We start from the raw sequence: 14864 nt of genomic DNA, 5'->3' as shown, positions 1-14864 counted from the left end.
TATCTATATATATACACACACACACATATATATATATATCGCCAGAGGAGAGGGTGTTGCATTTGGGTCTGTTTGTTTTCACAGAACACGAGTATAATGTTCTCTGCAACTGTTGGTCCGATTGCCAAGAAATTTTCACCCTAGGAGCGCTCCCTCTTATAGAATTTTTCATAATTATTACATCATCTGTCATGTAGTATGGGCGCCATCTTGGAAAACCGAAATGCTTTGCACCTCTATATCTCCGAAACCGCTCGATGGAGAAAATTGAAACATGGCTCATTGTGAAGTACTCTCTATGGGGAACAATATGTATTCATGATGATATCGGTGCCTTCATTTTGACGTTGTCATTAGCCAAGTGGAATGCTTGATCCGATCAGTTAGAAATTTATTGAGGGTGATCTACACAAAAATTGTAATGGGAGAATTAAATTGATGATGTCATTGGTAACGTGGTTTGGTAGCCATTTGGGATTGAACATAAATTAACGTCACTAAACCACACAAACACAGCAACTAGTGCACCACACAAACACTTCCTGGTGAGGGTCTGCAAACTGATTGATTTTTCTTGCTTTTTTTAAACAAGTATTTGCTGTTGGAAAATGTATTCTTGCATGGTTTTGCCGGCCCTCGCGGGTTTCAAACAATTGTAAACCCAAATTGACGGTAAAGGACTGTCGCTCACCATTTGGATTCCGATTTCATGTAAGTCGAGACTGAGCGAGACCCTGAGTGCCCTTGTCTCTGTAACATACATGTTTACTGCTCATCTTCCATCTTTCGATTTTCTTGTCAAATCTCTAGGCCTTTCGGATGGCTCATCGTTGTAACTGTTAACAGGTTGGCATGTACAAGTAATGAAGAATTGCACTACATTTCTGGAAACAGTCCAAATCTCATGGCGTATCTTGAATTGATTACATGAAAGGCAAGACCACGGGGACGTGGTGGAAAAATTAGCATGTTGTATTTTATACGAGGCAGGTGGTCGTTCAGTGTTGAACACCCAAGAGGAAAAGCCCAATTACTTTGGAAGCCGTGACCTGTCTCATCTGTTATCGTTGAATTGATTGTTGTACCTTTCTTGGATTCCGAGTTAGTTGATAATGATATGGTGTTGGTTTTCTCATTTGTATGATTTTGAGACAAAGTTAAGTCTTCAGGTAAAGGTTGACCTATCGTCGACCTTGGGTTGACCTGTTCTTGCAAACACCTTAATGGAAGGATGTCAGACGGTAATGTAGACGGCAGATTCATTATTATCAATCGCTTGAAACCAATATGTTCATATTTTGCTTAATGTGCCTTGTGCCATTCAGTATGCAAGATACATTTATGTGTTTGTCTTAATTTGTGGAAATGGTACTCTATATATATATATATATATATATATATATATATATATATATATATATATATATATATATATATATATATATATATATATATATATATATATATATATATATATATACGTATATATATATATATATATATATATTTCTCTTCCATGATTGGTTCATGCTGAACCACCAATGGATCGAGGAACCGGGAAAGGCTTGGTTTCCGCCAAGAGGCGAAGCGGTTGTGATTGAGGCACGTGTTAAAGTGAGGGTTTATCTAAATGCTGCAGATGGTGTTTTAAGTAACAATGTTTCTCACTAACCACATGTTTTTCACTAACCACAGTGCTATTGTGCTTTCTTCGAAACGATGTCCTGAATCTTGCCCACTGGCTTCTTTAAGGCGGTAATTGTTGATTACCCTTTCACTGTTTATCGTTGTTGTGTAATTTTACAAATAATTTCAAGTATTTATGCGTTTTTGTTTGCCTGTTATTGTTTCACAGCCAAACCGTAGCACCTGTAGGCCCCAAATTTTGGGTGTGGATACTTCAGTATCTGAGCAAAGTGTTAAGCTACTGCATGTTGGCCTGTATTTATTTTGAACCCTGTATTTGTTGGCCTGTATTTGATTTAGTTTAGACCCCCAGACCCCCCCTTTTATCCCCCCCCCCCCAGCGCTATGGTTTTATGCACCCCCCCCCCCCCCCCCGTCTTGAAATTCCTGGATCCGCCCCTGAGCTGGTACTCATTCTACTGACCTCGGAAAGATGACAGAGTTAAACCACCTGGTGTTATTTAACAGCACGGCAGGGGTTCAAACTCAAAACCCTAAGATCTTAAGCCAGCCACCTTAACTGTTAAGCCAACACCAGGCTTAGCCGCATGATATGCAAGAGATGGATTAAAAAATCTGCAAAATGATTATTTTTTGTCCTTGTTAGACTTTCATCGTCCATGTCAAACAAGCATTTGATTTTGTATCGTGGGAAGTGATTTAAATTCGCCTTTTATGGTGTTGATTATATTTATTATTTGCAGTGTTTTTACCTCCGCCACCAAAGGTTATGTTTTGGATATGTTTATAGATATGATGGAGGTTATGTTTTCACCCCTGTCTGTTTGTCTGTTTATGAACAGAATATCTCAAAGATGTGGATGGATTCGGACGAAATTTGGCAGAGATGTAGCGTATGTGACAAGGACGAAATGATTAGATTTTGGTGAAGATCTGAATATGGATTCGGATATGATAATTATTTATTTTTTAAGTGATTCTTCACCATTGGGAGATATGGCCAAAAACAATACATAGCAGGATATCTTAAAAAGTTATGGACGGATTTGGGCAAAACTCGGTGCACCGGTTGGTTGTCTAACAAGGACGATTCGATTCGATTTTGGTGAAGATCTGATTATGGATTCGGATATGGGAATTATTTAATTTTTTCAGTCATTCTTCACTATTGGAAGATCGGGCCAAACACGATACATAGCGGGATATCTCAAAAAGTTATGGCTGGATTTGAACGAAACTTGTTGGACAGGTTGTGTGTGTGACAAGGAAGAATGGATTCAATTTTGGTAAAGATCCAGATCCAGCTAGTAGAAGGAAGTTTTTCAGTGATTCTTCACCATTTAGTGATATGGCCAACCAGGTGGAGGTGTGCTCTCTAATGAGTGCTGTTCTAGTTTTTTTTTTTTTTCATGCAGTCCAACATGAGCCCAGTGACGTTTCTGTTCATTCGGGCCACATATGGTCCGTGTGCCTTTTTCCTGTCGTTCATTTTTATACAAATTTCCTGTTTGTAATGTCCTGTTTGTAATGTCCTGTTTCGATCCAAACGCTGATAGGACTACAAGCGAGCCTCTTCATTTCAACTTGACAGTGGTAAATCGTACTGTAAACTTGCAGAAAGTTTTGATATATTTATATCCCATACAGCAGATAAAGAATGTCCTTTAATGAACTTGAACATTAAATATGTACAGTATTTTTCTACAACAGATAGTGGGGCATTCGTGAAACGTGGTGGAAACTTGACGTACTTTGCTCATTTTCAAGTTTGCTTGAGCCATGGTCAAACTCTCGATTAGTCGGTTATCGTGGGGTCAAAATAAATCGACCTTTTCAACCATGACTAATACAAACTATTGGAATTTTATCAAGTAGTGATTGCTTTGCTCCATTATGTTCAAAATTTATGAAGTTCTACCCCCAAATAGTCATAGTCATAGTCATGTCATAGTCTACTACATAGTCATAGTCATGACTTTTTAATAGTCATAGTGGGGTAAATATAAACCCCGACATTTTTCGCCATTGCCTGCCATACTTTGGATGGTGTCCTTTGAGAAGAGGAGGCTCGCTATTGCCGGCACATTGAAAAATGACAAATTCCTACCCGAACCTGGGTTGAATGGCAAGTCTGGGCCAGCTGGTTCGTGAAAGACTTGGCCAAGCTTCCTCCGACCAGACCCACAATAACGTAGGAGTAATTGTGGCTGTTAAATAAGAAGATAGATCCCTGGATATTTGGGAAAAAGGCATGCCTATGTACGTAATACTCTGGAGAAATTCCCGGTCAATAGATAAAAATTAAGAGAAATAATGAAAGTGGGATATGTGAGGTCTAAAAGGTCAATGTCGATTTGGTGCATTAAGTGAATGTTGATAATAGGATTTAGGCATGGTGTATCGATTGCTCGTAAATTATTAAATAATGTTTGTAATTGCAGTGCTTATACTGCCAAGGCTTGTCCAAAATGTCTCGACCAGTTTAAATGTTATTGCATTCTGCTCGTCTCCCACAGATAAGATGGCTGTGTTGGTGACCGTGTCATTGTAGGCCACTTTGTATCCTGTTTTGTTCCTAACGAGAATTCAGCCTTTTGTCTCACCCCAGCTCTGCTAGGTTGCACATGCTCATGAATTACCTTGTACTTTGTTACCTTTCCCAAACCTAGTCCTCTTCACGTTCACGACATTGTTCTCCTTTTCTCCCGTTAATTCTCCTCTTTTATGTCGTCTTCTAATGTGGTGACCCACCACCACCATCTGCATCTCGTTCTATCCACATTTACTTTGTTGGGTTCCTAATCTGCCTATCATTCTCCGTTTCAATGCGTGTAGTGCTTGTCTATCCTTTTGTCTTGTCTGACTGATTTGTCATTTGTCTGTGCATCAGCTTGTCTTCTTCCATCAACCTTGACCTTTGCATTGAGACTTTTTAAAATTACAATTGATGTTAAAAGTATGTAAAGAAGCCAAAACACTAATTGATAGCGAAGGATGCCTTTCACAAAATCACCACCTCGTTTCAGTGTTCAGATTAAAAGCAAACTCATGAGGCAAAGACGATAAAATATAGATAAGGCTCATAAAGGAATGTGTGAAGTTTGAAGATCTTTGCGTTTAATCTGCAGAACTCTATCTACTGAGTGCAAATGGTCACCATGAAGAGGAAGAGGAAAAGGCTGGGAGTGGAAGGAGAGGGAAAGGGGTGGGGTGCGGTTGCAGAATAGTTTCCAAGGAGTGACTTTATCTTTAAAAAATGTCAAACAGGTAACATTAATTCAGGAGGGCATGGTATGGTGTGGGAGGGGTGGAGTGAGGGCCTCACATGCACTGTTGCTGTCCTATGAAGTACTGTACTAGCCGGGTACGCATCTCCGACAGGTTTGTCGATGTCTCACCTCATATGAGCACTTTTCTGGAGTGTATATCGGTAGAAATGGGAATTCAACGTAAAGTGTTGATGTGGACCCATGAAACGTGGTACATGTTTACATTATGGACAATGGCAGTCCGCTCAGAAGAAGAACTATCGTTGATTAAAATTGGCATGTACACTGCCATTTCACGTCAGATCGTTCTTTTTGCCACTGAAGGTGGTTGGAGGTTATGTTTCCACGTCTGTTTGTCTCTGAAGAGAATGTCTCAAAAGGTTGTGGATGGATTCTAAAGAAATTTGGTGGAGAGGTTGGATGTGTGACGAGGACTAATTTATTCGAATTTGGTAAAGATCCAGATCCAGATATGAGAATATGTTTTGTGATTCTTCACCACTGAGAGATGGGGCCAACAACAACATGAAACATGATATTTCAAAAAGTTGTGGACTAGTTGTGCCAAAACCAGGTGGATCAGTTGGGTATGTGACAGGAACAAGATGATTCGATTTTGGTTCAGGTGCGGCTCCAGATCCGGCCTATCGGTGATAAACAAAACATACTGTTTTGCCTGGCAGAAGGATGCGTTCTGCCATGTACTGTTCTAGTTTTGTAAAGGGTATGCACAGTTTCAACATTTTGTTGTCCATGTAACAATATAAATGTTTGTAAAGGTTAAGATGCCCTGATTACCTCCACAAAATCATGTGAGAATGCCCCAACTCGGTATCAAAGTACAAGATCAGACTATATCTAAAAACCTTGGCAGCAAATCCTTGTTTGTGAACATTCCCCATTTGATGTTCTTCTGCTGTTATTGTAAATTATTTTCCCGACATCTGTCCTGTTTTCTGTTGAGTTCGGGGAACCAATTCTTGACCTTTGCTCCATTTGGTTGCTCGCGATTGCATCAAAGTAAAATGTTGCCTTTAAAACGTGTACACCTGTGTTCCTTTTTCCTCATTTCACATGGAGTGCTCAATCTTGTGAGCACTGATTGTAGAATTTTTTTTTTTTTTGTATGCAATATCGAGGCTCGTGAAAGAGCTAACATTAATCGCACAAAAAATCAAACAGGCACATAAAACATATAATAAGGGGAGCGGTATACAAGATGGGGAGAGAGGGGGAAGCACATTTGTTATATTGGAGATGAATAAATTTCTAATGGCTAGTTTGTTTTGCTTTTACCATTTTATTTATTTTCAACCCACAATGGTTTTATTTTTGTTTTTTAACAGTAACTTTATGAAATGTACTTTTTTTCCCGAACTGTTCCCAAAGGTGCATACAGCAGGAGGAGCAGGATCACAAACTTGATCTTGATCACTTTATTTAAGGCAATCCAACTAAGAGTGCTGAGAGTTGGCTGTCCAACTTAGACTTAGATTTGTGAGCTGCGATTTGTCATACGTCAGAGGATGTGTACTGCAACGTCATCAATAGTAGTCTCAAGTATCAGCCTGGAGCTGCCACTGTCACGGTGATAAACTCTTATAACCTTGTATCAAAATGGTCTGGTAATGGCATCAATGTAGTGATCCTGCTCCCATTCTTGACCCACCATGAAGCTCCTGGAGAAGCTTTTTGAGATGGGTATCAAGTTTTAAAACACATGATGTGATTTAATTTGTGACTCCATCTTTGTTTGTAGATTTTGCAAGATCATTATCATTTTCGGCACAGAGCGCTGGCCAAACGGTCACTGTCACGCCATCATAGCGCCCACAGCAAGCTGCTGAGAGAGCCAACGGTAAGCTCGCTAAGTGGCTGTGGTTGAATACTTTTGAATTGATACTGTTGACCCATTGTCCCAAGACATGTAGCTCTGTTTCTTGATTTGGTCCTTTGACCATTCCGCAAGTTGTCGATCTGCGTGCTGAAAGTGCTGTTTGTTTGGTTGAGGATACGTATTCGTATTTGCCATGATGCTGAGTGCTTATGTATAGACCATCGAGTTACCTGCTGGTGTGTGCTTTCTGCCCCATCAAGGTTTGCTTTCACTTGTCAGAAGCATTTTTAACGAAGCACAAAAAGGCCTACAGCGTACTTTTGGTTTCATAGTTGTGAAAACCTTAGATTTAAACATATCTGTTTGCCCGATGGGTTAGTACAGGTTTCAATGGTTATTCAGCATTGGTTTGCTTTTGGTGACAGAGGTTATGTTTTCACCTGCCTGTTTGTCTGTGAACAGGATATCTCAAATAGTTATGGACGGATTCAGACCAAACTTGGTGGACAGGTTAGGTGTGTGACGAGGATGAATTGATTAGATTTTGGTGAAGATTCAGATTTGGATACTAGAATTTCTTGAGCGATTCTTTACAATTGAGAGATGGGGCCAAAATGCTATACAGCATGATATCTCGAGTTGTGGATGGATTGCGACGAAACTTTGTGGATGCTTTCCCTTTGTGGCATGAAGCTCTTTGATTCTTACTGTGCAAGACTTTGACTCTTACTTAAGATCGCCTTACTTGTGGGATGCAAACCAGCTTAAACTATTATAGACAGGGCAAACCCAAGGGAAAACTAACATTTTTTCCAGTCAAGGTATTCTCAGTGGATTCATCATCCTGAACCCATACCATTTGATATTAGCTTGGGGGCCACCCAGAATTTTGCCTCAAATTCAAGATGGCGGCCAAAATCCAAAATGGTCACCAAAATTACTTTTAGGAGATTTATACTGCTGTAGCGGTTACCTTATTGGGACATAATCCACGGGCACGGGCCAGTGGGGCTTTTTATTGTGTGGGCGTGACGTGCGAGAGGTTGTTGAAGCCACGCCCTCCGAAGAGGGTTTTGGCGCTATAAAAGCTGTATGAGTTCCGTTCGCGAGAGGAGTTCTGTTGGAATAAAGGAGCTTTGAACACCTAAAAATGGCCTAGTCTTCTCATCATCCGCAACACCTACATTGGTGACCCCGGCTGCTCCCGAACGTTTTCGGGGGCTTCCAACGAGCATGGCGACACCTTCCTTGGTGACCCCGGCTGCTCCCGAACGAACTCCTACACTGCCTCCTAGTGTTTCCTGTCGAGGTTTTTTCAGTGGTTCTGTCATCCTGAACATATATCCTTTGAGATTAGCTTGGGAGCCACCCAGGATGTCGCCTAAAATCCAAGATGGCCGCCAAAAATCAGAATGGCTGCCAAAATTAAATTAATTAGGTTTATACTGCCTTATAGTTTTTCCTGTCAAAATTTTCTCAGCAGTTCTGGCATACTGGACTTTAGCCTTTAAAATTAGCTGGAGGGCCACTTTGGATTTGACCTCAAATCCAATATGGCCGCCAAAATAGCCGTCAAAATCATCTTAATTATATTCAAACTACAAAACTAAACTTTGGGCATATGAACTATGCTAGATACCTTACATTCCAGCATGTCAAACTCCAAGATGTCAAGATGAATAACAAAGAAGCATGGGATGATCTGGCCCAAAATGGGTTCGGCGGGTCATTGTCTGGTGAGCCCTTCTCTCTACAATCCATAGGGATTTGATAACTGAGACCACAATCAACCGAGAAGTGAAGGTCAGAGGTGGTCCAATGCAAGGCGGATGCAGTACCAATGAGAGCACAACAGACACATTCGTCAAGACCAGTCATATCATGGCTAAGATCAGAGCTATAATGAAGGAAAGGCTAAATATCATCACCTCCTCAGCCCACAAGGAGACCACAATAGCAGCCCGAATACACCATGAAGATATGGTTCATAATCTAGTACTTCAGCTTGACAAATACTTCGACCCATTCCTGAATGGGTCCCGCTCGTCATATGAAGACTGGTGTGGAAATCGATAGTGATGTTGTAAGAGGATTGATGTCATCCACAGAAGCTGGAGAACAGAAATATAAAGAATTTGTTGACTTGAGACTCAAAGCCAGTGGGGAAGAACGAGTCAATTTCTTCGACAAGATTACCAAGCTCAAGATCAAAACCGGGATGGAGAAGGCCAGGAAAGACCCAAAAGTTGTTAATATCCTGAAAGAAGACAGACAGGCATTCGGTTTACTGGTAGGCAAAGCAACATCTCCAGCAGAGGCACATTCATATCCCTTGACTACTGTCCCACTAGCTCTAGCCACACCAGAGAGAGATTTGAGACGAGGTTCAAAAGCAGCATTGAGGAACTACCTCATAGAAGAGTCTGAATCAGCCCGTGAGAACCCGCCACATGAAGGAAATCGACTTATAGATGGAATGGCTGCTGTGAAATCTGTTCCTGCTCAGCAAACTTGGGGAAAATATGCAGCAGCCCTGTTGAAATTTTGCTTTCCAGCAAGTGACTCCAAACCGCAGCAACTGGGAATCATATTTGATTCATACAGTACAGCCACAACGAAGGAGCTCACTCAACGTCGCCGTGGCACACCTGGAAGAAGAACTCACATCACAAGCTCTGAACAGGACATGCCTGAAGGTAAAGATTGGGACTCGTTTCTGCGAAACTCAGAAAATAAGACAGAACTGATTAGATTTCTAGTCGATTACTACAAGACTGATGTTGTGAGATCCAAGCTGAAAGTTCCACTAACTGTGACAGAGGAAGATAATACCTGGTTAATAACGCAACTCAAAATCGAGATGCTTGACTCCTGCAACCACCACGAAGCTGACACCAGACTCATCCTCCATGCATCCAAGTCAACAGATCCCGTAATTGTCAGGGCGACAGATACAGATGTCTTGGTTCTTCTGACCTATGCTTATTCTGTCATTAAACCATTACAAGACTGGATGATGAAGATTGACCATGAGAGGTATGTTAGCGTCAAAGCTCTAACTGACCGATTTGGTGACGATGTGTCAAGCACTTCCTGCCTATCACAGCATTACATGGTGTGATACAACCTCTTTTCCATTTGGTGTTGGTAAAGTAAAACCACTGAAGAAGACAAAGAAACTGGGAAAGCTCCAACTCCTCTTGCAACTTGGCACATCGCGCACTTCAGTTGAAGACATCGCCGACGCTAAGACCTTCTTTAGAACCTGCATGTATGCTGGAAGTGAACATGAAGAGTTTGTGAGAACAAGGATCAGAATGTACGACAAGCAGAAAGTGAAATCCAGTTCAAGTATCTTGCCAGATGAGAGTAGCACCAATGAACACCTCAAGAGGAGTGATTTACTAGCTTTCATCTGGTATCAATGTCTGAAACAAGATATTGAGTATCCTTCCATCAAACACAGAGGTTGGGAAGAAACGGAAGATGGTATTCGGCCAATATGGTTCACCTGCCCCCAATTCCCACCAAGCCTTTCGGTGACGAACAGCAGAACAAGGTTAACACCAGGTAAATATACATTTATTTATAGTAAAGCTACGCAAGGTTTCCATTTGCTGTTTCAGACATGTTGTTTGTCATTTAGTAATACAATTCACAGTCTTGTATTATCGAAATCAATTTGACAAAGCATTAAAATCATTTCCGATCATACAGGTGGCATTAATTATGATGCAGACACAGAAGATACGAGAGACACGGCCCAGCCCCCAAAGAAGATGAGAAGAACGAGACCCAGCCATAGTGAGGACAAAGGAGACGACAGCACAGGAGGGGACGAGAGTACTGGAAGTGACAGCGACAGCATTGAAGAGCAGTCGGCTACCTCTTCTGGCAGTATTAGAGCAGTCCACTCATCTGACTCACAGACGGACAGTGACTTGGATAATAGCAAATGAACATTAACTCTGGACTTGCAGTTCTATCTTAATTATGTGTTTGTATTGCCCATTTTGTTGGTGAATTGAACTGTAGGATGACCAGAAAATGCGGTTAATATTATCTCAATTTACATTTTGTGGCCTGTTTTGAGTGAGAATATCATATTTACATGATAATAAAGCTCGGTTGAGTATTCGAGACCCCAAAATCAATTTCTGGTACCATTATAAACCTCATATTAGGTACAAAATGTTAATTTAACAGGAAAGAGAACCCTTATTAATTCAATTTTGAGGTAATTTTTGTGGCCATTTTGGGTTTTCGTGGCCATATTGCATTTGAGGCCAAATCCTGGGTGCCCTCCAAGCTAATAACAAAGGACGTAGGTTTGAAATGGCAGAACCACTGAGAAAACGTTGACAGAAAAACCTAAGAGGTAGTTTGAATATAATTAAGATGATTTTGGCGGCCATTTTGGATTTGAGGTCAAATCCTGGGTGGCCATCAAGCTAATTTTAAAGGGTATAGGTCCAGTATGCCGAAAATGCTGAGAAAAATTTGACAGGAAAAACTATAAGGCAGTATAAACCTGATTAATTAAATTTTGGCAGCCATTTTGATTTTTGGCAGCCATATTGGATTTTACGCCAAATCCTGGGTGGCTCCCAAGCTAATCTCAAAGGATATATGTTTAGGATGACAGAACCACTGAAAAAACCTTGACGGGAAACACTGAGGCAGTATAAATCTCCTAAAGGTCATTTTGGCGGCCATTTTGGATTTTGGGCACCATCTTGAATTTGAGGCAAAATTCTGGGTGGCCCCCAAGCTAATATCAAATGGTATGGGTTCAGGATGATGAATCCACTGAGAAAACCTTGACTGGAAAAAATGTTAGTTTTTCCTTGGGTGTGCCCTGTCTATTATTGAAGGTCATGTTGTGATACCAATCAAATATCACTATTGGTGAAGATAAGCATTTCAATTGACCTTTGCATTTCATCATGTACAAGTAGAGATTGAACTTGGGACTGAACATAACATTTGGAGGAGAGCCAGTGCAAGGGCTTGCATGGTGGATGCAGGCGAGATGATTCCACAGATAATGCCGTAGAAAAGGAAGCGACTCCTAATGAGCTTTGATATGCCGTGCTGGAAAAAGTTGCATGGATAAATATTTGTGTGGACTGAAGAATCTGGGAAGGGTGGGGGCTGGCAGCTTCTTTAACTTGCATGCCCAAGCGCCCAAGCGTCATGCCCACATTGTTCCTGAAGGTGTGCAGACCACTTTGTGGCGGAAGCTAGTGGAATGTTGTTTCTCGAAATAGCGATCGTTTGCTGGCCAACAGCGTTCTGTTTCCTCTGCTGTGGGATGCTGTATTTGTGGTTGAACATGGATAGGGAACATGCTTTTCTGCAACTAGCACGGACACCAACAGGGCAGCTAGGGCAGCTGGGCAGATACGGAGTCGGGTCGATTGGTGGGGGGCAAACGCTCGAGTTGCAAATTGTGGGCATGACGATGTGCAGCTGGTTGAGGGTGGGGGGAGGCTTTTGTGAAAGGATGCTCGGGGTAATGTAGGGCATTTGTTTCTCTCCCATGCGGCTCTGAAAAAAGATCTGCATTTGCTCAGAGGAGACGTCGACAGGCTCTCCGATTCGGCACGTACCCTAAGTGGTGACAGTCACAATCCCATGGCAACGCACCTGCTTTCCGAGTCGTTATTATTAATTGGCATATTATTACAGCGCCTGGCCAGAACACACAAGTTCATTGTTTGATTTCAGGCCATGACAGAGCGTAACCCTTTAAGATGGTTTTTGTCCATAATATTTTGAAAGCTTCTTTCATACGAGTATAGCGTTAGATGGGTGGTTTGAGGGTTTGTTTAAGAGTTCATTTGAGGTTGTGCGTTATAGGAAAGGAAAGGCTGAGGCCTGTTTAAACAAGCTGTGGTTTACCTGACACCTGAATCTTGGCCATGTGTCATCGATGGCACTTGTGTTTTACCCTATAGTTCTGTCTATACCTATAGCTGTCTGTCTGCCACGCTCCCCATATCCTGCTGCATAAGATTTATTTTATTTTAATTTCTGGCCACGGTGTTTGGCAATGATGAGAGATCTGATTTGATGACCTCTTTTACAGGAGGGTGTGCCACATGAGTAATGCCACTGAAAAAGATACCCTGCACAGTCGGCCTTATCTTATCAAAGCGCGGTTTAGTTATTTCAACCCCTTTGTGGGTTTTATTTTTTTGCTGTCTGCACTTTGTTTTGCTCTCTTTTTTTTCTTTTTTTTTTCCGGAGGTCAAGATGCTCTTGTGTGAGCAACTTCCCAATAACCATAACATTGCAATTACCACTGAGCTTTTGCCAATTTCTGTTTGTATGCAGCTGTGGCCCTGTTGGACTGCCCAACATGCACCCTCCTCCCTCTTTCCATTTTCAACTTCTCCCTACCCCCCCCCCACTCTTCCCCTCCCCCCACTCTTCCCCTCCCCCCTCCCTTTTCCACCCTTTTTTTTTGGTTAAGTTTTGTATGCAATGACTTTTGCTTATGATCTCAAGGCTATGGGCTCAGAACCTGCAAATAGCGCATGTATCAATAAATAGGTCTCACGTGTGATGATTGATTTGTATCACATTGCAAAGGCATTTTTCTGAATGACGGGTGTTCAAAAGAATCTTACGCTATTCTATATTTATGAAAATTTTCATTTTAACATGGCGTCAGCTTTTGCGAAGTTTTTTATTTTATTTTATTTTATTATTAACTAAAACTTGCTGAACCCTCACCTTGTTTCTCCCACCGTATCACCTCTCTGCCCAGACCCCGCCCCTCTACATTGCATACATTGCACCTGAACCCTTACCTTATCGTCTACCCATTTAATATCCGTTTAATTAAATGTCTACCCAGACGGGATGCCCGTTTAATGTCCATCAGAGACTGCACACACGTTAAACTTTCACAGGCAGAGTGATTCAAAGCTGGGTTTGGATTTGAACCCAAGCTGGGCATCTTGGTGGTGAGTGTTATACCTCTAGTCTAGGCCATCCTGGTAGCTCTAATCTCAGCAAGTTGGGGGTGTGGATGGGAAGCATCTAACAGGCCACAAATTAACTTTGCTGTGGCTGCCACACCATTTTATCTATTACCTTGTTTTTATTATACATCTAGGCCATTAAAATATCCTTTGAGAGTAAGGTGTTTGTTTGTGATTCACTTTGCTAGTTGTACACATTGCTTTCTCACGTCCGTGCACTCGCACTATACCACACCAGATAGCTGTTTCATCACAATTGAATTGGGTTTTGTCAAGTCGTACACATAATAATAATGATAAACGTTTGAGGTGATTAACTGGGTGAGCAAGGCTATCCGTTGGCGCACACATATGCAACTAGCAGCACTCGCTTAACGCTAGAGTGGCTTGATATATGTACTTCTGCTAACGAGCCAAAAAGTGGAAATGCCACCAGAAGTCTATTGATTGGAGAAAGAGCCACTTCATTACTTGTGCTATTGCAGCGTATGCTTAGACATTCCCATAATCAGAAGAAAAAAAATGTAAGATACATCCTTAAAATATTTATTTCCCATAGAGAAGGATCCTCTGGATCATTCATTTTGATTGGGTTGATGTCCCATCTCATAATTTACTTTCTTAATAGTCATTTTCTGTAAATCGATGCCTTTTTAGGTTCGATGGCTGGAGCAGCAGGTAACTCTAACACGCAAGAAGCGTGACCTTTTTTCCACTCCGACCGATCCCAAATATCCAGTGCAGTGGTACCTGGTGAGTGTGGTCTGAATGGAGAAAAGCAAAGTTAAAGCTCAAAAGTGCAGACGTGTTTGATGTGAATATTGTGCTGTTTTTTTAAATTTTTATGTTATGCTGCAGCATAACAAACATGGTCAAGATCTGAACGTGGAGGCAGCTTGGCGACAAGGTATTACGGGCCGTGGTGTTGTGGTCACTATTTTGGACGATGGCATTGAGAAGAACCATCCAGACCTTTCAAACAACTACGTACGTAGACTGAAATGCCAATATTTCTGTTGGTCAAAAATCACAAATTTTGTTTCATTTCTTGCCATCCATATTTAGTGGCATTTATTGATGCATTTTATTTAAACCTGTCTGTCAGTATTATGCAATTTT

General features: G+C 41.4%; 1 protein-coding gene across 1 annotated transcript in view; it reads left to right on the top strand.

Moving 5' to 3' along the window:
* The window catches only part of LOC137434111 (furin), a 116781-nt gene that overhangs the window by 60973 nt on the left and 40944 nt on the right, over positions 1-14864 (top strand). Inside the window, exons 2-4 of the mRNA XM_068126792.2 lie at positions 6676-6774; positions 14403-14498; positions 14604-14732. Coding sequence (XP_067982893.1) covers positions 6676-6774; positions 14403-14498; positions 14604-14732 — 324 coding nt within the window. The remainder of the gene's footprint in view (positions 1-6675; positions 6775-14402; positions 14499-14603; positions 14733-14864) is intronic.

The sequence above is a fragment of the Myxine glutinosa genome, chromosome 10 (assembly GCF_964187855.1).
Source record: "Myxine glutinosa chromosome 10, kmMyxGlut1.1, whole genome shotgun sequence".
NCBI classification, from domain to species: domain Eukaryota; kingdom Metazoa; phylum Chordata; class Myxini; order Myxiniformes; family Myxinidae; genus Myxine; species Myxine glutinosa.
Note: the sequence above shows the minus strand (reverse complement) of the source record. Positions and strands in the feature narration are given on the sequence as shown.